The sequence below is a fragment of the Xenia sp. Carnegie-2017 genome, unplaced genomic scaffold, assembly GCF_021976095.1.
Source record: "Xenia sp. Carnegie-2017 unplaced genomic scaffold, XeniaSp_v1 HiC_scaffold_23, whole genome shotgun sequence".
Taxonomy (NCBI): Eukaryota; Metazoa; Cnidaria; class Anthozoa; order Malacalcyonacea; family Xeniidae; genus Xenia; species Xenia sp. Carnegie-2017.
In genome coordinates, this window is record NW_025813486.1 from 9,508,332 (window position 1) to 9,531,739 (window position 23,408).

Below are 23,408 nucleotides of genomic sequence, written 5' to 3' on the forward strand. Positions count from 1 at the left end.
TGATCCTTTGAAGCCAAGACTTTTCAGATTGACTCTTACTTGGCTTCTTGATTATGCCTTATTTGTCGCCGTGGCCAAATCATGCTTATAAGAATATTCCCTCATCCCAAAAAATATGATCAAAATTTTCATATTGTTGAAGCGACATTAACCTTTATGACTTTATTTAGCAAAATACTAGTTCAATACTAAGAAATATATATAAAGTATAGCTAGTAGCAAACATAGCCCAATCTTTTACTCATACAATGCAAACTTTCAGTAAAATTAGAATAACAGCTTATGAAGTTGATAGCTTTAGTCTATTTGATTGTGTTTCTGACGTTGAACAATTACACAGCGTTTTAGTACAAAGAAATTTTAACATGCTACGATAGCAATCCGGTATAGCGCAAACGTAGCATGAGTGCAGCACAGACATGACGCAATTCAGCGACAAATCTTAAAACTAATCAATATGTTGATATTATAACTAAATTGGTTTAATTGTGTTGATATGATTACATAAAAATGTCCATACATACGCATTGTCCAATACACGGTGCTTATTTAATATGAACTTAGTCTCAAAATGTTCTCAGTAAAATATTTGAATTCGTACACTGAAAAGAAAAATCTTCACCTCATTGCACCTGTTTTCACTCGTAATTAAAAATCGAATCAGCCAAATCAAATTTGTTCATGCTATCTAAGGTCTCCACTAGTTTGCTCCGAAATTCAGTTTTCCACTTGTTGGACAAGATTGACAAAATTTTCTGTGCCTTTATTTGTTCATTTTCATAACTCGTGTTTGATCGCACATTATCAATTTCGTAACTTTCCATATTCATCATGGAAGCCAATTCATCCCAGAAACTTGCTATGTGATAACTCAGTTGACATATTTCACGAGTAGCTAAAACATCTTCATTTATGCTTGTCTATGAAAAGTTTAAATGAAAAGGATTACAAATTTGTCATTAAAGATAAATTTTGTTCATATAGCGTGATTTAACACGAAAAATGAGAAATTCTTGGTGTGAAAGTTACGTCACAGCTGCCATGTTTGATGATTTTAACGAAGGCTTTCGTACATATTTTTATCTCTGACTTTCCCATCTATGCTATTTAGGTGCTTATGATGTTTTTCTATGTCTCAATTGGGTTTTAATTTGATTGCTCTTCTTGCTTTTATAATTTCAAAAATTTAATTAGTCTTTCATTTTTAGTGTCTTTTCAAATCTTGTATAAGTCTCCTACAAAACTTGCTTGATAGTAAATAAATTTAGGAGTATGGTCGTCAGACCTCCGTTCTGAATTTTAGTGGCTTTTTGCAAACTTAAATATCAGATACAGTTAAGTATTCAGACAGATTCTCACAGAAAATATGCAAAGTAAGCTTGAGTGTTAAAGCAATACACACCGTATCGAATGGCATCGAACGTAAATCTTCATGACCTATCGACGGGATATCGTAATTGGCGATTCTAAGATCATCTAAAATGGAGTAAAAAAAGAAACATGTGACACCAACTTCATTTAGCACCATCAGAACAAAAAATTGGCGTTGGAAGGAGATTATGGAGGTGCAAAAACCCACTGACGGGAAACGTTTGCCCTAAAGTTAATTTACAATAACCAATGGAAACCGTATGAACAGACATTGTTTATAAGGAAAGTGCTATACAATTAAGAACTTTCCTATTAAATACTAAATCACACCGTTTCTTTTTAAATCTACTGTGTTAACAGAGAACAAAGAATTGCAATTGTGTGAATAAATAACAGAATGTTATGCACTGCATACATCAATGTTGAATTTAATATCTTTGACTTTCTTCGTATCAGTTAAACATTTTCTGTAATAACTTGCAAAACTTATTGAGGATTTCGCCATGCATTAGACTGCAAGGTAGATCGTTTAAGAGGTAGAAGGAGCAGTTACCCGTGTCATTTAAATTGATTGCATTAATTTAAAGTCATACACGACTTATTACCATTCAGTTATCTTGCTCATGTTGAAATGGGGGAAGAGACTATAATTTGACTAATGGGATTTAAAAATCAAAATAAATGGGAGGAAAAAGGGACAAAGAGCGACAAACTCTTTAAAAAATGCAAAAAGACGTTCCGACACTTTTCATTTAAGCAAACATTTTGGCCAACAAATTCCCAAAAAAAGTTAAACGAGACGGTACGAACTAAAGAGTTAAAGCGTTTAGAGTTTAGAGCACTTAAAATCAAGAAAAAAAATTTTGTTTTCACCTTGCCCTGCCTCATCCATATCTTCGACGATATGTGAATTATCAATAACAGAAGTTTCTTCAACTGAATAAGCGGACGCTTCATTCCCATACGTATTAATGTTTTCTTGGTCATCATCATCCTTATCTATAATAATGAGCATATTTTAATAAAAATTAGATTGTCTTCTGTATATATACAATGCGGAGTGTTAATTTCCAGTTCAAGACATATATAGAATAAGAGTAAAACTATAATAAGGACAAGAATGACGAATGACTGATAATATATCAAAGATATTCATAAATATAGCGACAATTACAACTTTAGACAAGAATTAACGAAATAATGAGGATAAAGATCTTTCAACACAACTTAAACAAAAATTGATCAACCAACAAATGGTGTTAATGTAAAAACATTATTTAATTTAACGTATTATATAACAAGTACATAATTTAACTAGCAATGGTGAAAAATTCAACAGAATATGCTTACCCTTTAGTTCTAGATTGTTTTTAAGCTTTTCATTCGACCTAACAGCTGCGTGCACCCGAACAGGAAGATTAGGGAATGTTTTGAGGAAAAATGTCTTGTGATCACCAATCTTATAAAATGGTTCTGGTTGCGGTCTTGTCCGTGGTCGATCATACCAATGTTCGCCAATATTTCGAATAAGTCTCAAACATTCTGTCCACGAAGGCCCATATTTCCTTCCAATTACCAAATAATCATAAATATCATTTTCCATTTGACTTTTCCAATCTGAGGATTCGCTATTTAAATGTTGAACAATACTTGACTGGGAATCGTTTGTTTTAATCGACTGTAGGTTTCCAACTTTACATAAAAATTCAAATGTCTCGTCATCCGACATAAGAAATGGATGTTTCATAGCTTCGTTGGCAGATGGTCGTTTTTCTGGTTGTAGTTTTAACATCCACGACAGAAGGTCTTTTAACGTTTCATCCTTAATTTCGTCCAAGCCAACAGGGTTTCCATTTAACATATTGTTCAATCTATGGCTCTCAATTCCAAAAGGATGTTTGCCTTTTGTTGCAACATAATAAGCCACCATTCCTGCATTCTAAGATAACAAGAAATGTAACGTTAACAGCATAATTAAACTCTCACAAATTAAATTTCGTTGTGAGTTTTGTAAATGTTAACATTCTTACACTTACATATACATCAGACTCTTTTTTGTAACGTCCTTTTTTTGAATCTTCATTACGTGCTTTATTTAAATCTTCATTACGTGCTTTATTTGAATCTTCATTAGGGGCTTCATTTAAATCTTCATTAGGGGCTTCATTTAAAACTTCATTAGGGGCTTCATTTAAATCTTCCTCTCTGAATGATTCAGGAGCAATCCAATATAAAGTACCCCTGTTAAAATTGCTTTTATGCGTTTTAGATCCATTCTTCAATATTTGACTAATGCCAAAGTCAGCTATCAGAAATCTGCCATCTACGTCACGGAGAACATTGGAAGGCTTCAAATGCCGATGAAGAATAGGATCTGGGCCATTATGAAGATCAGCTAATCCATTCAAAATTTGTCTAAGAATATCGGGAAGAGCTTTTTGAAGATCACTTAAAGAAGAAGATTTCACAAACTTCTCCAGTGATTCCTCACATAAGTCTAACATCAAATAAACATATTCTGTTGCAGTATCTTCCTCTAAGAAGTAATAATTCACAACATATTTCGAATTTTTTGAATTGAATTCATTTAAAATTTTCTTTTCATGCTTTGCAGGCTTGAGGTAGTTGTCTTTAAGCATTCGTTTCACTGCTTTACCGTAACCATCCTTTGTCAGTCCAAGATAAACACGGGTTTCGTTACTTCCTTTGCCGAGGCAAAACTTTTCCGAGAAAATTACACGTACATTGCCCACATGTTTAATGTCTGCTCCGGGATAACACAATTCTGACAACAGACTTCTATGCTGAATTGAATGACCAAGATATTTCCACTCTTGCAACTGCGGTTCTTCAAAAGAAATAAAAATATTACATTCAGAGGTGAGTGCAACAAAACTAATCAAATTCATAAGAATAGATAGCTCAAATTTACTCAAATACACAAAAATTTGGGAAACGACTTTAAAGTTTTGTAAAATCCTAGCACCAATCATTAAAGTTGTTAAAAATTTATCAATCGTGCAAACATATATCTGTTAAGATCAAAGCTAAGCGATACAGAAAAATGTCGTTTTTAATTCAATATAGCACTTTCGTTTAAACAACGAAATGCTAACAAAATGATTTTTAGTGTTGAAAAATGAAAGTTTTTGAGCATGTAGCTATTTCTTATGTTTAAGATTATATTTTATAGTGGAAAATATAACAAAACGGCTTTGTTTCAACAAAAGATTTTTTCACTCTTTTGCCTTTTAGATAAAGTCTCTAATCTTTGCTATTAAACTTTTAATGAAATGACAGATTAAATAGTTTTTACTTCATGAAACTTTACGCTCTGGCATCTGTCTTATTCTTATTGCCACTATCTCAAAACCATACAACAATGTTGGACTTGTTTTGTCTCGAACACATTTCTTTTCATATTAGTTGAAAATATATTTTCATTGAACACAAAGGACCCTTTTCTTCACCCTTCCACATACACTCTACATCAATCTGAACTTGTAATTCGTGTAAACTCATTACTCATTCGTTTACATTCTTGAGCATGATTCTTCTTCTCCGTTGCATGAAAACGTTTGGCCTATGGTTAATTTACACTGACGCAAACCATATGAATAGATAGTGTTTGTAAGAAAATTGACAAAAACTGAGCATTTTCCTAACTAAAGCGAAGACTTCGTCATTCATGATAATAAACATGTAGAGGTTCCATTTCTCTTCCTTCATTGTATTCATACACCTCCAATTGTTTGATGTTTCTCTACACTTCTTACTGTGTACTTAACTGATGTTTGCCTTCATCCTATCTACGTAGGCCCTGTTCACATGAGACCGGAACAAAGTCAAACCGAAATGAAAATCATAATTTTTTGCGTGTTTACTCAGGACCGCACGAAATTACGAAAAATCCTCATTCGCGTAATGCCTCCTTTCCAGGCTAATTTTAAGCTTGCTAGCCATTTTGCTTTTGTAATTTGCTTTTGTGCGCATGCATTGCTGCCATTTCAGACCGATCGGAACAGTTATTTTAGTTTACAATGATGTCGGTTTCATTTCATACCGTTCTGAACTCAGTTGAATCAGTACAGCAGGCAGTGCGACTTCAGATTCGTAACGGTCCTATGTAAATATATACTGGAAATAATTTTATGACCGATAGAAGCTGGTACCACGGTTTGACTTTGTTCGGTCTCATTTAAACATGGCCATACTATACTCTATGTCTACCTCTTATTCTTGAAACGTGCTCTTCTTGTGTCTTTCTCATTTACATACAATTATGCAATCTATCAATAATATTCACTCCTTATTTCTATGGAGCAAAGTCAACAACATTTAGGACAATCTTGCTGCAAATTACAAGGAAGTTCTTCTGAAAAAACACGAGTAATATTTTGCATGTCACGTGGTACCAATAACTGTGAAAATTGCGTACATAATCACAGCCACAGTGTAGTGAATTTACAATAGAGCCACTTCATTGATTTTTTCGTGCAATGCATATCTTATTACGCATGTGATTACCATAGTGGCAGCCAGTCAATTGCTTTTTTTCACTAATAGGAATGATAAAACGGCTAACAGCAGCCAATAATTTAATTACATATACAGCAGCAAGTTGCACATGATATAGACCTACTGTATATTCCCTATGCTGTTTACAGCTCTATCATATAGTTTCATACGGCAATGACTGTCTTGACTTTAGAAATTTTGGAGTATTGATGTGTTCTTAGGACAGTTTCGTCCCTCAACTATCTTTTTAAGTCGCTTAGAAATAACAGTCAATAGTTAAATGATGAAAGTTGCTTCTAGTTAATGATCTAGAGGTCACATTAGAAGAATTGGGTTAGCTATGTGACGGCGTAGCTAATTTAAACACTATTTCAGAAATAAAGTTGAATATGGCGCAAAATTTCACTTTATTGTGCACGAAGCTTTGAAAAATATAGTTTGTTACCAGTTTCATTATTTTTCATCAATTTTTTATGGCGAGAATCGTTGTTACAAACACACAAAGCACATAACGTTTTAACGATCGCTTCCATCCACACTATTCAGTATTCACATTTTCTAAAGTCGATTATGATTGACTACAAAAGCTAGCAACCATATAACTAACAGAACCACTAATATTTTTAACAAAATTTAAAATGATATTTAATATCATAAAATTGTCAAAAGAATACTCGACATTTTTCAAGCAAAAACAGTCAACGATATATAAAAATATATGATAGAGCTGTAACAATGTACGAATGTTTACAGTTTGTGCCACGTGACATACGAAAATATAAGTGGCAAAAGTGGTGGATCCAATCAAACCTATAAAAACCATGTAATATAGCTTGTAAAAATACACTTTCAGATATTTATTGATTGTAATTAGTTGATTGCAGTGCAGTTTATCAGTAACCATCAAACAACAGATAGGATTTTTAGATTTGTCTATATGTAAATAATACTACAAATCGATCAATTTGTGATCAAGCTGAGACGACACACAGAAAATTGTAATTTGTAGACCAATTTTCGTAGCAGAGTCGACACCAAGTAATTGTTAAGTGCCATTCGTCTGCTTTAAGAATAAGTTTCTCGAAAGGAGTCAGACTCAAAACTAGAGGATGAGGATGTACAACGGATCGCTGGATGCAATGAAAGCTACAAACTTTCAAGGTAAAACCATTAAAACGCCTTTTAATTATATCACATTTCCATTTAGTTTAAACAATTTATTCATATCGTATCTTCCTATACTGTATCATATTTCGCAACACTAATCATTTCGTATTGAAGATGGTATTTTGTTAATGTAGAAAGAGGTTTCTTATAAAAAATCATTGTTTATTTTAAATGTTTTTAAACTTGCTGCTACTCAGAAACTATAATAAAAGGTCCATACTTATTCCATTGCATACATTTCGTACAAAAACAGTTTAAATTTCGATATTTTAGTATTGACATTATTGTCTGACCTGTGTTGTGATGTATGCTCATTACTTCACATTACTTCACATTACTTTGCATTACTTATAAGTTTGAAAACTATGCGTGAAATATATATAACATGAAATGAAATTTCTTTTTAGTGTGGAAACATTGATTCTACAACAAGCAACAAATACAAATACTTTATTTCTCAAATCATGCATTTTTTAGTCCGAAAATTCAAACGCCATTCGTCATATATATAGCCATATCTATTCCTAATAAAAATGCAAAATATATGATTTTCTCGCACACAAGCGTAAAATTTCAACAGTAAATGATTAAATATTTCTCTTTTTGTTGCTTTGCTGTAAATCGTCACGAAAGACGAAGTCTCGCGATCAATAATGATCAAACCGCAACAACAAATTACCCAACAATTAGGAAGAAGATGATCAATTTGAAAACTGAAGATCCCATTCGTCAATTGCGGAGTTTCACTGATTTCTCCGACCGTAAACGTCTCATCCTTTTGAAGTAAATCATGTTTTGTGCAAATAAAGGGTAATTTTAGTTTTGATTTTTTCCATTGTGCACGAAAAACGTTTGAATCTCTACATTTTTAGCACCTTTGATCTCATATTTGTCAACTGCAAAATACTTTGTTTACTAGAACAATAACTTAAACAAAAACCGACTTCTACTAATGGAGGCACTCTTTATTAAATACTACAAACCAGAACTTAGCAATGGCCTGAAAGCCAGTAATACAATCATATTTATGTTCCCAAAAAAATTCACACTTCCACACTCACACTTCTTCTAAGTGATGGGAATAAACAGTTGTACAGTGAGTTAAAGTTAGCTCTTATATATTTATTATCTGATTATGATTTTGTAAAGAATTCAAAACATTACAGAATGAGATAACTGTCTCGTTTGTTTTCTCACATATTGAGGTCAAAATGGACCTTTTCCCCAGAGTATGTTTCTTATTTCATACATGACACTGAATATTATACATATAGTCAAAAGTGATGGAAACTAAAACAATAAATCATATAATTTATAATAGCAACTGAAACGATAACTGACCGCCATCTTCGAGGACAGTATATGGTAGCTATGCAGGATGCTTCAGCTCCTTTTTGTTCAAAAAAGGTGATAGATATATCAAATAAAACCATAAAGTACTGCTGCTTTTTGTTGTCTATTTAATTCGTCATATTAACCTTTTAGGTAGTGAACTTTTCGAAAAATTGCTGGCCTTTTTGTTAAGTGAATGTTACAGATCTCCTTCACTCCAACAAAAAGGGTTAAATCAAGGGAGTACGAACATGTTTTCAATTTGAAAAAGTCAAAAGACGTGCGAATAGGTTAAGTGCAGGTCTTCTCGGGCCTTTTCAGTGCCTTAATATAATCATAGAGCGTTTATATAAGTTATCTTTCGAGTAGAAAACTACTCTTCAGTTTTTCTATGGTAAGAAATTTTTATTAAGAAAAATAGAATATTCCGTGTGAATTTTATAATTAAATCTCAACACTCATTCTTTATAGAGAGACTAACCACGCTTTAGATATTTTATTTTTACTTTCTAATAAAAATTTTTACAACATATATTTATGGTAGCAATGAATATTTTTTTGCGTAATATTTTTTCTAATAAAGTAAATTGTTTGAACCCGGGAGTATCGTTACATGTTTGCAAATGTAGATCGTCCAGGTTGGTATGGCCCTGAGAAGGAATTTTTTTGTTGTTGTTGTTGTTCTTTTGACTCTGAAGATGACTACCGCTATGACTAAGGTTGTCGAAACGTCAGTCAACAACAACAAAAAGAGTCTTTCTCAGGACTATACCAAACTGGACGATTTACATTTACAAACGTCTAATATTTTTTTCTATTCGAATTAAAGTAAATAAGGACTGATGAGCAAAGAAATGATGTTAATATAACGTAAAAATATTATGTAATCAAATTGCTATTATACAACGATCACATAATTGAAGTGTAAGAAAAAATGTGAAAATTCAAGTTAGTATGCTTACCCTTAAGTTCTGGATTGTTTTTCAGTTCATCATTTGACCTGACAGCAGCATTCAAATGTTGGACGATACTAGATTGGGGATCATTTGTTTTAGTCGACTGTAGGTTTCCAACTTTACATAAAAATTCAAATGTCTCGCCATCCGACATAAGAAATGGATGTTTCAAGGCTTCGTTGGCAGATGGTCTTTCTTCTGGTTGTAGTTTTAACATCCGCGACAGAAGGTCTTTTAATGTTTCATCCTTGATTTCGTCCATGCCAACAGGTTTCCCATTCAACATGTTGATCAGTCTGTGTGGTTTAGTTCCAAAAGGATGTTTCCCTTTTGTTGCAACATAATAAGCGACCATTCCTGCATTCTAAAACAGTTAGCCTAAGTTCAAACCTTTGTTTAATGAAGATAAACACATAATAGCTAATACGTAACTAAATTAATTTGTAGCCCTCTTAGATGGTGCTAGACTTAAATCACAGAAGCGATATAATAAATCAAAATTTTAAGTTCATACCATAAAATTATTTATAAAATTTAGAAATTTAGCCTACAATGCATTAACATAATTGGAGTTCAATTGAACAAAAATAAATTTTTGCATCTTAACTTATAGCTTTCAAGAGACGACAACTTCAAAAATTTAATAACAGGCGGTTGCACAACTTAGTAAAGACAATTTCAGTTTTCCAATTAAAAATGTAACAGTAACAATCTATTGTCCGAGATTAAATTCATGCAATTAATTTCTTATCTTCAGGTAACTAACTTACCTTTTTCCTAGACTTTTTTCAATTTCGGTACTTTTGCCGAAAGTTACTTTTTGCTCATTGGTGTGATCTGTAGCTACTTATTTCCGAAGTTAATTTACCAATCGAAAACGCCTAAATAAGTCTTCCATATAAGAGGTTAAATAAAAGTTTGGCTGTCCTTAAAATTATATCTGCTCTTTTCTCATTTTCTCGAAACTCCGAAAATGACTTAAGAAAAAGTAATGAAATTGACGATGCAGTAAATTCCCACACTCACCATTACATCAGACTTTGTTATGTAACGAGCTTTATCAAACGAGTCTTCTTCTTTACAATATGATTCAGGTGCAATCCAAAACTCAGTTCCCACATTAGCCATGGTTTTTATGCCAAAATCAGCTATGAGAAATTTGCCTTGTGAGTCTCGGAGAACATTGGAAGGCTTTAAATTGCGATGAAGAATGGGATGTTGGCCACTATGAAGATAAGCTAATCCTTGCAAAATTGGTCTGAGAATTTCGGGAAGAGCTTTTTCAAGATCAGACAAAGTAGAAGACTTCACAAAACTCTCCAATGATTCTTCGCATAAGTCTAATATTAAATAGCCATATTCCGTGTCATTGTCTTCCATTAAGTATGAATAGTTCACAACATATTTCGATCCCTCTGCGTTGAGTTCATTCAAAATTTCCTTTTCTCGGCGTGTTAGATCGATGAAGTTATCTCGACGAATTCGTTTTACAGCTTTGCCGTAACCATCGTTTCTCAGTCCAAGATATACAGGTGTTCCATCGTTTCCTCTGCCGATGCAAAACTCGTCTGAGAAAATTACACATACATCGCCAACATAATTAACCTTTCTAAAGGCACTTGCCCTATATTCACACAATTTTAAAAGCATTTTTCTATGCTTTGTTGATTCACCAATGAATTTCCCATCTTGTAACTGCAGTTCTGAAAATGACATAAAAGTACTGCATTATGGAATTTGTGAAACAAATATAATTAACGCCGGGGTTAGAAATCCGACACCGGTTCCCGTGCAGATCATCACCCGTGTTTCCCACACTCACAATAGGGCTAGCATAGGTTTCACATTAAATACCTTAAATAGAAAATAATCAAATACAAATGTGAAAACTAAACATCTCATGTCGGATCCTTTAACAGGTGCTACACATAACATAGAGCGTTAAGTGGGAGGAGGGGGTGGGGTGTTTATTCATTTATTCATAAATGCTTGACTGATTTGTTTTGTTAGCGACTATAATTTCAAAATAAATCAGCAAAGGCAGACCTGAATATATGCGTATTCATCCCACCCCCCCTTAACGTTCTAGTTTCAAACGTGCCCCAGAAGTAGCTTAAATTCACCGAATGCAAAAATATTTTGAAGTGAATTTCGTTCGTTTCTCAAGGAAAGTTCGAGGAAGCCCGAATTGAAATTAACTAATTAGGTTTTATTGTTGATCTCTCTACAATCACATCATTCACATCACAATTCTTTTACAGAAACAACACACCCTCATTTTGACATCATCTCTCAATCAAACTTAGCATAATAAGTTCCCTGACCTTATAGTTTTTAATGGAATGTGCTAACATTCACGACACACTCCTCCTATTTTAAATGTATGTTAATTAAAATATACTTTTCTAAATGTTTTCAGTCATTTCTTGTTCACGTAATCGTAGTCAATGAATCGTTAGGAAAAATTTTCGAGGATTGGAAAACCCATGAATGTAAATTGCTGTAGTCATTACTCTTATCCAAGGAATGCTTCTTGGAAAATTTAACTGACTTGGCAAACTCCTCGACCATTTTTCCTAACGCTTCCTGATACCTTCCGGCAACTGTGCATCCCACGTGATTTTCCGAACACAGATATCTCGAAAGATTACTTTCCCTATTAGAAGGTACAGATTCTTTGAAGAACCGTTCACTTGGTCATTTGAACTTTTTGTTTTGGTAGTGATGTAGACAAAGTATCTTCATGCTTGTTCCATACCAGTCCGAGAAGTTCAGTTTCTGAACATTTAGTTCCTATCGTAGTATCTTTAGCGTAGGTAGACTCTCTGTTCTCGACTTTATCGCGTTCAAGTTCAACTGCACTGGAATGCCATTTGTGCAAAACAAATTGTCCCTTGCTGAGAATCCGTTTTGATTGCTGTTCTATAGTCTCTTCTACTGAATCACCACCCATATTTATATCATCTATGTAAGTCCCGTCAGATAGTTCTTTGACACAGTTTAGATATTATTGTGCAAATTTCTCTATGTGAACATTTAAAGTTCCTTCAAGTAAAAATGTGCTCGGACCACGTCCGAACATCGCTCGAGTCATGCGATGTACGACCATATCTTTTTGTTGCAGATAATTTATCCAAAAGATTCTCATTACGCCTTGATCAATCTCTCTGATGACTATTTGTAAAAATGCTTGTTTAGTATCGCCTACTAATATAATCGGTTTCATTCCACCACGCAAGAGTACATCTAAGATTCTTCTCTGCAGTGGTGGTCCAATGTCAAGGCAATCATTCAATGAAGGTGACCTTTCATCGACTTTTTCTAAAGTATCGTAAACGATCCTTACTTTTGTAGACTCGGCTTTCTCAGGTATAAGACACGTTTTTGCAGAAGATAATGTTCACAGCTTTCTTTTAGTTTCTTACGCACGATTTTAACCCTTCTTTATCAAGTTTATTTACTATGATATTGTGATAAGTGTCCATTATTTCAGGCTGTTTCTCCAATCGGTTTGTCATAGACTTAAACTACGCTTGGCAACCTGATATTCCGTTAGGAATTCTGGGTGATTAGCCCTGCACGGAGGAGATTTTCATACTGACAATTTTTTTCGTATCGTTAACTGTTCTTTAAACTCTTGATACACACTTCCTTAATCCCCTTCTGAACTGTCGTCTAAGCCTAACACATCCAAGTTATAAAGTTGCTTCTAATCTTCAGGAGGGATTTTGGCAATAAAGTAGGAAGGGTTTGTCTCTCGCTCTAGTGATACTATCGTCCATTCTAACATCGTTCTCTTAGCAACTGGCGTCCCATCACCCCCAATTCTGGTGTCTTGATTCTGGAGATTGCACTCACACCAAGAATGAGGTGAACAGGCAAAAGCTGCTTTTCATCATAATCGTGCATGTCTACACCTCGTAAGTGCTCATAATGCTCGATCCGCTGTTTATACATGGGGTTTCGTAAAGTCCACAATACATTCTTTTTGATTTGATTCACATCACATGTCATTTTAAATTTTCCCTATACATCAGCTACTTTAACTTAATAAATATTGACCCTTTTAGTAGCTGTTTGAAACATCATCTTCATGGATTTATTTTGTTGCCTTATTGGTTCTTCTTTAATTGTATTTACCAACTTGCTTGATGCAAAGGAACTACTAGATCTAGTGTCTAAAAGAGCTCGACATTTATTTTTTTTATTGTTACTACCACAGGTGGATAAACAAAATTCTTCAAATTAGGATAACACACCAGTTTTTAACTCTTGTCCTGCTGATCACATATAGAATTATGGTGCTTCCTTTTACAGATATAGCAGTGAATCTGACTCTTACAATTACTTGGTCTATGGTTTTTCCCTGTGCAATTAAAACAGCGTCGTTTGCCTTAAGATCTTTTCACGCTCACTGACAGTCAAGGCTTTGTCAGATAATATGGATCTGTGGGCTTTGTTGTGACAGTACACACATTGCCTAGTTTGGACTTTAGTTAATAGTAGTTTTCTTTTCTTTCTTTCAATACACTCTCTCTCTTTCCTCTTTATCAGTTTGTGGTAGTGGATTTCGTTATATCAAGGCTCTCAAAGCTTCGCAAATGTGAACGTTTCACTTTTCCCAATCCGGTTATTCTCTTGATAAGTCAGCTCGAATGTCCTCCAACTTGCTGTAGTTATTCTGACGTTTCCTGCAACATCTCCCGAGTTACCAAATATCTCAAGCGCTTGAACATGCCCAAGTATAGTATTATTAAAGATATTTATGTTACGTTTTAAAACACAAGTATTACTTGGCAGGGCTAATATTTCGTGTATGTGTGCATTAGCAACTTCACTCGGATCAACATATCTCTCTTTTAACAATGAAATTACAGTTTAATCAGAAAAGGAAGCATCATAAAGAAGAAATTCAGCGCATATAAAAATATACGCGAATGAAAAACAAACAAACAAAGAACAAGAGACTTTGATGAAATCACGTTCTAAAAGAGCTACAACGGTACGTCTAAGCCAAAATTATGATGTATATAGTTAGGAAAGCGAGAGGATGTAGCATGTAAATAGATATATTTTAATTGTTTCATATATGAATATTATTTTGCATCGTGAGTCTTTGATATTTCAGCATGCAGCACAAAAACAGATATTGTTGCTAAGCAATATTACTATAAATTTACTTGAACAAAAACTGTAAATCATGTACTAATTGTAATGATTCTGACATTGAAACAAATAAGGGACAATGGCAGTTATATAATTGACGTGTATGGATATTTCTTGATTTCTTACCTGATACAGATGACTTTGATTTTCGAAAAGGTGGACTATTACGATCCAACTAAAAATGTATTGAAATAGTTTTCTATTATTGATGCAATAATGTAATATTATCATCACAAGTAGAAGTAACTAAAAACATAAACTTGCTGTGATGTTACATTTATATACATTTGCCTTTCACTCTTAGCAATTGTCCTTTATTTTTGATGAGTTTTGAATCCAGTTGAATCAAGCTTCTCTTGATAATTTTCGGTTTCTTTTGCAAACTCAAAAATCTGACACAAGTATTCAGACAAAGTGTAACGGTTACATTTATTAAAATTAATCTTTTATATCTGACGTGCCATTAACTTACCTCGAAATAAATAAAGAAAGAAACTACGGCTTTCGTACATATTTTTATCTATGGCTTTCCCATCTATGCTATTTAAGTGCTTATCAAGTTTGTGTATGTCTAAATTATATTTTAATTTTGATTGCTCTTCTTGCTTTTACAATTTCAAAAAGGTAATTAGACTTTCATTTTTAGTGTCCAATCTCGTATAAGTCTGTTACTAAAACTCGCTTGATAATAAATAACGTTAGGAGTAAAGTCGTCAGCCCTCAGTATTAAATTTTACTGGCTTTTTGCAAACTTAAATATCAGATACAGTAAAGTATTTAGACAGATCCTCACAGAAAATATTCAAAGTCAGCTTGAGTTTTAAAATAGTACACACCGTATGCAATGGCATCAAATCTAAATCATCTTGACCAATTGACGGGATATCGTAATTGGCGATTCTAAGATCATCTAAAATGGAGTAAAAAAAGAAACATGTGACACCAACTTTATTACGCACCATCAGAACAAAAATTTGGCGTCTGAAGGAGATTATGGGATGTGCAATAACCCACAGTCGGGAAACTTTTGCGCTACAGTTAATTTACAATAACCAATGGAAGACGTATGAACAGGCACTGTTTTCACTAGGAAGTTTTCGAATATTGATGTGCTCCTTTGCCGATTTTTTGATACAAATATCTTTTTATATAGGTAAAAATAACAGTAGTTCCGTAAGTGACAGAAGTAGCTTGTAGTGAATGATCGTAATCAAAGTATAGTGATTTTAATGAAAAATTTCACTTTTGTTGTGCCAAATCTTTAAAATTACTTGAAAATGTAGCTGTATCTTAGGCGCAAAAGTGGAACCCCAATCATCCCTTACCAAAAAGGCATACAATTGTTCGATTTATCAATCGATATTACGTGTGTATCTTTGAGGTGGAAAAGACAGCGAACAAGTTTTTAATTCATTCTCGAAACTCGAAGGTAAAGGAAAATTAAAATAGAAGCAAAAGAAAACTCAACAACTGCATTGCTCATAGGTAGACGTTCGGGAGATCTTTGAAATGCTACTTCCCATATCTGATGACATGACTAGTAGATAAATGGATGGGTACGAAGTTGCTTTTAAATTGTTTGACGAATATTTTATCTTCGACAGTTAATATCCCTTAAAAAAGACATGTTTTGCCACATGAAACAAGAAAACGGAAAACTATCCATCAATTTGTAATAAAATTGAGATGACAAGCGGAGAACTGTAGTTTTGGTGATCAATTATCTAAACAGATTGGAGACCAAGTAAGTGATACATGTCCGTCGTCAGGATTAAAAAGGAAGCGACCATAAAGTGTCACGATATGAAACTGAAAGATATACAACAGATCGCACAAGCTATGGAAACCGTCGGCTTTAAAGCTAAAACCAGTGAAACGCATAAACTCCATGAGTAAGTTATGTTTAAAATGAGGGTTTTCCTTAAAAAATACTATTTGTTGAAGAATCAAGGGGATAACAACATTTGTAACCCATTGTGGTATATTTCATTATAAAGGACTTATGTTTGGAATAATATAAACAGCAGATGTGTATCAGTATAATACCAAATAGGTTCTACAGTGATGTGAGGTAGTACAAAATATTGTGGATGATAATATTGTTCTTGGTCAGTTACTTAAAGTGCATCATCAATGATTGAATAAAGTTGTTGAAAAAGAAAGAGAGAAGGGACCAGGGGCGGATCTAGGGGTAGGCACCATAGGCAAGTGCCTATGGTGAAATTACCAAAATATACTTCGACTTAGATTCGATACGAATTTATCGAATTATGAAACTATGAATAGCACTTTATCGCAGTCAAATCATCTGACTTTTGTTTAGAAATGTTGTGCAATTAAATGACGTAATTTTGATATGAATCGTAGTCCAGATGCGTATGATTATCTATAAAGCTCCGTGTCGTTAGGCAAAGCAGCCATTTTGCCTAAGTCAAGAAGGCGATCTAGCCATTTGATTGGTTGTTAGCAGTTTGCCTAAACAAGATGATTTTGCCTAACTTGACATCGTGTATAGGTATTCTGATTGGGCAATTTTTTGCAACCGTATGCTTTCATTGGTCAATTTTTTTTGCCTAACTTGAGCAATTCCAACCAATCATTGCTGTTGATAAGCATAGTTGAGCTAGGCAAATTAGGCAATTGAAAATTACATATACTCGTATTGTTTCTGAACAGCCTCTGTGCTCAGCTTACGGTTTTGTGATATTTTATAATGTCTTCATTGTGTTGTGGTAATTTATACGAGACTGCTCAGTCTGCGTTGGCCAAAAACGATTTAAAATGCCTTAATGAGCTTTATTCTCGTTTATTGGTCGACGTTCGACCTATGTTTACTAACGAGCAGCTGTTAGATAGAATTTATGACCCCGACCATACTCTGTGTCGAAATTTTGGAGCTGAAATATATGTGCCAAAGCACGCTCATGACGGAAAGACTTGTACTGCAATAAGGTAAATATATTATAATTATATATATCGTATTGTAGTATTTATATATACGTGTAAAATGGTTAAATCTCAATTTCGCTAGGCTATATCTTTGTCTACAGTCAGCAATTCATTCATACAATGCAATCAATCTACCAAACAAAATATTAATTTCTTTTCTTGAATATTTTTAAGATCTGAAGCTTCTGGCAATTGCCTCTACAGTTCAGCTTCCTAGTTCTGGTAGGTAACAATGCATTGGTCCCTACTTTGCGAATTTTAACATCGCTTGAGCTATTTATTCATGCTGCTTTTATGCTCAACACCCATGCTTTTTGTCTGTTATAAGTGAGCACAGTGATTACTTTGCCCAAAGCTTAAACAATCTTTTGCCTTTGTCAGTGTCTAAAGAATGTTTAGACACTGGATATACAACAGATGAACTGGTAAAACAGGAGGCTATTTTAAATTGTAATGACCAGAAATGGTCATCTTTTCTTTGTATTTTGGGCCTATCTTCTGTTTTAGGTAGAAAAATTCATACTTTTATCCTGATTCTGGTGAAAGTAGATATAAATTGTTATTTAATCGTATTGTTCAGCCCCGGTTATTAAGCCAAAGAGGTTTGGATGCTATTAATATTTTGTTTTGTCATGAAGGATCTGTACAACCAGGTGAGACTTTTCAGTCTAATCATTTTGTGCCTCTCATTTTCCATGCCCACAGGTTGAAGCAAAATTGTCTAATTCCTGTACACAGTCTAATTCTAGCAGCTCAACAACAGAGAAACGAAAATTTGTCAAAATTTTTCCAAATATTGCACCAAAAACAGTTGACATTTCAAATTTTTTTACTTCAACTAATAGGCCTGCTGCCCAACCAACTTTTAAAAGGATGCCCAATGAGAGTTTTTCTTCTGCTGCAGCTCTTGCTCAGACATTAAATAAAGCCAATAGTCTTTTGCTTCACACATCATCCCAGGAACTATTGCCTGGTATTCCAACTTCTGGTGATATGCAACCTGCTGTTTTAACCCATAATTTTGATGTTTCCTTGTATAGGGAGAAAGTTAAGGGTATGGATAATTCTGAAATATGTCATTTGATAAAAAAATGTATATAAACCAGATAAAAAGTATCATTTTCCTAAATCTAATGGCAGATCATTTAGGCATGATTGGCTAGACCAGCATGAATGGCTTTGCTATTCACCTTCACAAAATGGTGCGTATTGTCTATCGTGTGTGTTGTTTGGCAATAGATTCCCAGGCAAGGCCAGTAAAGTAAAAAAAGTTGTTTACTGAACCTCTTCAAGATTGGAAGAATGCTAAATGCTCTTTCACTCAACATGCTGGAAAAAGTAAAGGGAGGGAAGTCGGTTTGCATGCATCCACATCACCAATTTTGATGCTTTGCGTTCCCAAATATCAGGTACTCTGCAGCCTATCGAGATGATCATGGATGCTGGTATCAAGAAAGAAATAGAACAGAATAGGGAAATACTATCTCCAATTATTGATTCTGTCATTTTTTGTGGACGTCTAGGTTTACCTCTTCGTGGGCATCGTGATGATTCCAAGTATCACCCTACTGTTGGTTGTTATTCATCTGGAGGGTTGGTAATTTCATTGAAACACTCAATTATGGAGTTAGGAGAGGGGATAAAGTTTTAGAAAATCATTTAAAGAATTGTGGTAAGAATAGAAGTTATATTTCTAAAACAAGTCAAAATAAAATCATTAAATGTTGTGGCCAGGTAATCAGTAATCAGATTATTTCTGATATCAAAAAGTAAGTTTTTCTGTTATTGCTGATGAAGCATCTGATTCTTCACATAAAGAACAAATGTCTCTTGTTTTGCGCTTTGTTGATACCGATATGAATATCAGGGAAGAATTCATTTCATTTCTTTTTGTAAGTGGGGACTAAGTGGTGCTCAACTTGCCAAGCTACTTTTAGAGGCTCTAAAGGAACTGACTTTATCAATAGATGATTGTAGGGGGCAAGGTTATGATGGGGCTGGTTCAGTTGCTGGTTGCACTAATGGTCTAGCAGCTCAAATTTTAAAGCTTAACCCAAAGGCTCTTTATACACACTGCTATAGTCATAGGTTAAACTTATCCATTTGCGATTCTTTGAGTATACGTGTTGTCAATGATATGTTGAAACATGTTAACAATGCCACTAATTTTATTAAAATTTCCCAAACTCGCAATATTCCCTTTGAAAACATATACGTAATTCAGAAACAAACTCGAAAAGACTAGATTAACAGACGTTTGCAAAACTAGATGGGTAGAACGTATCGAAGGTTTAGATACATTCCAAGAGCTTTTGTACCTGTATACACCACCCTTAACGATATGTCTGAAAATCTAGATGGTGAGTTCAAACCGTCGCTTCAGTCTGATGCCTCATCTTTGTTTCAACTTATTGACAGGTTTGATTTCGTCGTTGCTTTAGTTATCACGAGAAATATTCTTGATTCAACTCTTCCAGTAACACAGTTATTACAGGGTAAGAGTATCGATATAATGGATGGTATTCATTTAATTTCAACTTTGAAAACTGAGGTGGTGAACATGAGGAATTCCTCTGATTTTTATCATGACACCTGGTATGACGAAGCGCTTGAACTGGCAGCAAAAGTTGGCATTGAAGAATGGAAACCAAGAACAGTGCGCAAACAAACGACCAGGGAAAATATTCCCCACACAACCATTTCTGAGTATTATAAACGTGCAATTACTCTTCCTCTACTAGATCATTTGCAATCTTCTTTAGAATCACGATTCGACCTTGAGAGTGTGAATGTCTATAAAGGCCTTAGCATTGTACCGACGAAAATGATGTCCATGACAAGAGATGGGGTGGATTGGAAAGAGCCATTCAAAACTGTGGCTAACTTTTATTATGATGATTTGCCAAATCCTTTGGCCTTAGATGCTGAACTTAGGTTGTGGTACACTTATTGGGAGAACCACTGCGGCCTCCTTCCTGATAACAATGCCCAGACTTTAAAATCTGTTCATTTCGCCGGATTTGAAAACATTAAAATTTTACTACGTATTTTAGGAACGCTCCCCATTACCTCTTGTGAATGTGAACGATCTATTTCTTCCCTTAGGACACTTAAAAACTATCAGCGAAGTACCATGGTTGGGGAACGCTTAAATGGTTTGGCCTTGATGCAAATTCATCAGGAAATTGTACCAGATATTGGTGAGGTTATTAATACTTTTGCTGTTGGAAATACAAGGCTAAAATTTGCATGAATTTATTCATATCCTAGTTTTTTATTTTGTTGAAATGTCCATATGTTAACCATTTATTGTGCGTTGTACACAATAGTAACGTCAATAGAATTTGCATCAAACTAATAGCTCGCCCGATAAAGGTTTTTTCCTATATACATTCCAATCTTAAAACTGCTGAGTACGTGTATGGTACTCGGCCGTTGTCGACATAAATTTACTTTCACAAAATTGTTAAGCATAAATAGAATAATTTTTCCTTACACCAAATTTTAGTCTTCACAAAGAATCTTTATACAAAGCTCTATTTTGACTATTACATTACATTTACATTCTGCTCATTTGTTGGCAAATGAGAGTGCACATTTTGGGGTAAAGGGTTGGAATTGACTGGGATGGTGTAAGAAACTGAGCAATCTTACATCCATGAAATGTCCCACATAGTCACCCATTTCTAACCAAACTCCTTTTGCTATTTGCTAAAGGTGTGAAAGGCGAGTTTCTGGCGCCTTCAAAACCAGAGTGCTCATTTTAGGTGGGGGTAAAGGGTTGGAATTGACTGGGATGGTGTGAAAATTGAGCAATATCACATCCATGAAATATCCCATATAGTCACCCATTTCTAACCAAACTCCTTTTCAAAGGTGTGTAGGCGAACTTCTGGCGCCATAACCAGTCTGCTTAATTCGGCTCTCACAGGGCTGTCCATGCCGGATCACGATTTTTTGTTTTGCGTTAAAGTGTTCCTAGGCATGCTGATGAGCCCTGATATGGGGCGAAACAGTCTTGTGTGCATTCAATATTCTGAATAGTGAAAATCAACGACCTTGTGATATGTAAGTATAAATATACAATGTTTTTATGTATTTATACGATTGAGATCTACAAGATTCTGCATAGCTGAATGATTAGACTGTTTGATTTAAACAATTTATCGAAAGCATAAATAGTGTAGTATGTTTTGCAAAGTATGACGTCATAGGTTTAGCACTGAATGACGTCATAATGTTTTGCCTATGGTATCCAAAATCCTAGATCCGCCCCTGGAAGGGACTTACTCTCAACTCAGATAAATGTAGATTTCTACATCTAAAACTAACTTTATAGAATATTTGTAACCAGAAAGATGTATTGTCGCAGAGAAGAGAAGGCGAAAGCGATTGCGGAAAGTAAAGAACTGAAAACAACTGAATTTTGATGTCTGCTTGGTCTAGAAAATTTTCGTATTCATTATATCCCCCATTTAGAAGATTCGCAAACCTTTTGCAACAAATAACTAGGACAACAGTATCTTTTGTTTTGGGGGGGAAATAGAGTAAAGCGCTTCGAAAAAATACCAAAAATACGTCTTTTTGCATGCAACGACGAAAACCATTTAAAATTGGATTATGAAGGCTTTTACCAAAAATTAATTGTTTATTTTAACTGTTTATACTTGTTTATGCGATGTTTATATAGACGAAGTTACCTTTTGATAATGATTGCAACCACTTTTAATATAGGCCAGTATTTTTCTCAAAGTGAAAATGCTCAATTTCTTACTAAAGTCCACGACCATGCAATTCTTACAACCTAACAACATTCATTTTCATCCTGAGCCTAATAATACTCCTCTGAAAACCTAATTTTAAACCATTTTTGCATTTCACATGCTACGTAAATTACTAATTGCAACGTGCTTTCCTTCTCGTACAGCATATTACAAATTTAAAAAGTCTTGACAAATAAACAAGTTGATGATGACAGTTAACATATTTGAAAGTTGCGAAATGCTCCGCAATTAACTAAAAATTTTGACGAGAAATGTAAACTACATTCATCTTCAAAGAGACTGGGATCACGATCAATAAACGTTAAAACAAGTCAAGTCTATAGAATCTCGTACGGCATATATATATAAATTAGTAATATTAACATCAAGAAAAAGAATTTTGTTTTTACCTTGCCCTGCCTCATCCATATCTTTGACGATATGTGAATTATCAAGCTAGTATGCTTACCCTTAAGTTCTGGATTGTCTTTCCATTCTTCATTTGACCTGACAGCAGCATGTACCCGAACAGGGAGACTGGGAAACGTTTTGAGAAAATACGCCCTGTAATCGCCAATCTTATAAAATGCTTCTGGTTGTGGTAGAGGTCGTGGTCTATCGTTCCAATGCATGCCAGTATTTCGAATGAGCCTTAAGCATTCTGTCCATGAAGATTTATACTCTCTTCCATTTACCAAATAGTTATAAACATCGTTATCTATTTGGCTTCTCCAGTTTGAAGATTCAATATTCAAATGTTGGACGATACTAGATTGAGGATCATTTGTTTTAGTCGACTGTAGTTTTCCAACTTTACATAAAAATTCAAATGTCTCGTCATCCGACATAAAAAATGGGTGTTTCAAGGCTTCGTTGGCAGATGGTCGTTTTTCTGGTTGTAGTTTTAACATCCACGACAGAAGGTCTTTTAATGTTTCATCCTTAATTTCGTCCAAGCCAACAGGGATTCCATTTAAAATATTGTTCAATCTATGCCGCTCAATTCCAAAAGGATGTTCGCCTTTTGTTGCAACATAATAAGCCACCATTCCTGCATTCTAAGATAACAAGAAATGTAACGTTAACAGCAAAATTAAATTTTCACAAATTAAATTTCGCTGTGAGTTTTATAAATGTTAACATTCTTACACTTACATATACATCAGACTCTTTTTTGTAACGTCCT

At 34.2% G+C, this 23,408-nt stretch overlaps 2 protein-coding genes across 6 annotated transcripts; one reads left to right on the forward strand and one right to left on the reverse strand.

Annotated features, from left to right (window-relative positions):
• Positions 1-136: 136 nt before the first annotated feature.
• LOC124448597 (putative ribosomal protein S6 kinase alpha-1) lies at positions 137-23,241 on the reverse strand. Its single transcript, XM_046999556.1, has 10 exons — positions 22,692-23,241; positions 15,347-15,420; positions 14,637-14,685; positions 10,371-11,047; positions 9,351-9,708; positions 3,408-4,219; positions 2,722-3,310; positions 2,245-2,370; positions 1,403-1,476; positions 137-920 (listed from the first exon to the last, which is right to left on the reverse strand). The coding sequence occupies exons 1-10, from the start codon at positions 23,131-23,133 to the stop codon at positions 639-641; spliced, it is 3,483 nt and encodes a 1,160-aa protein (XP_046855512.1). The 5' UTR covers positions 23,134-23,241; the 3' UTR covers positions 137-638.
• LOC124448603 lies at positions 17,211-21,739 on the forward strand. Of its 5 annotated transcripts, XM_046999565.1 has the most exons (4): positions 17,211-17,462; positions 20,565-20,659; positions 21,433-21,527; positions 21,727-21,739. In XM_046999565.1, the coding sequence occupies exons 1-3, from the start codon at positions 17,224-17,226 to the stop codon at positions 21,501-21,503; spliced, it is 405 nt and encodes a 134-aa protein (XP_046855521.1). In that variant the 5' UTR covers positions 17,211-17,223; the 3' UTR covers positions 21,504-21,527; positions 21,727-21,739. The 5 variants fall into 5 exon arrangements, 3 of the variants coding, with proteins under 3 accessions (XP_046855521.1, XP_046855522.1, XP_046855520.1); XM_046999566.1 differs by having other exon boundaries at positions 21,336-21,730; XM_046999564.1 differs by having other exon boundaries at positions 21,433-21,730.
• Positions 23,242-23,408: the final 167 nt, after the last annotated feature.

What these genes read in the sequence shown, in the direction of transcription:
- LOC124448603 (XM_046999565.1), top strand. Translation starts at nt 17,224, where the DNA reads ATGTCTTCATTGTGTTGTGGTAATTTATACGAGACTGCTCAGTCTGCG. An exon ending in AAGACTTGTACTGCAATAAG is followed by an intron (nt 17,463 to 20,564) that starts GTAAATATATTA and finishes TTCTTCCCTTAG; the next exon opens with GACACTTAAAAACTATCAGC. An exon ending in GGAAATTGTACCAGATATTG is followed by an intron (nt 20,660 to 21,432) that starts GTGAGGTTATTA and finishes TTTGCGTTAAAG; the next exon opens with TGTTCCTAGGCATGCTGATG.
- LOC124448597 (XM_046999556.1), bottom strand. Translation starts at nt 23,133, where the DNA reads ATGTTAAAACTACAACCAGAAAAACGACCATCTGCCAACGAAGCCTTG. An exon ending in ATCAAAGTCATCTGTATCAG is followed by an intron (nt 11,048 to 14,636) that starts GTAAGAAATCAA and finishes TGTCATTTTCAG; the next exon opens with AACTGCAGTTACAAGATGGG. An exon ending in TATGGATGAGGCAGGGCAAG is followed by an intron (nt 1,477 to 2,244) that starts GTGAAAACAAAA and finishes ACTCCATTTTAG; the next exon opens with ATGATCTTAGAATCGCCAAT.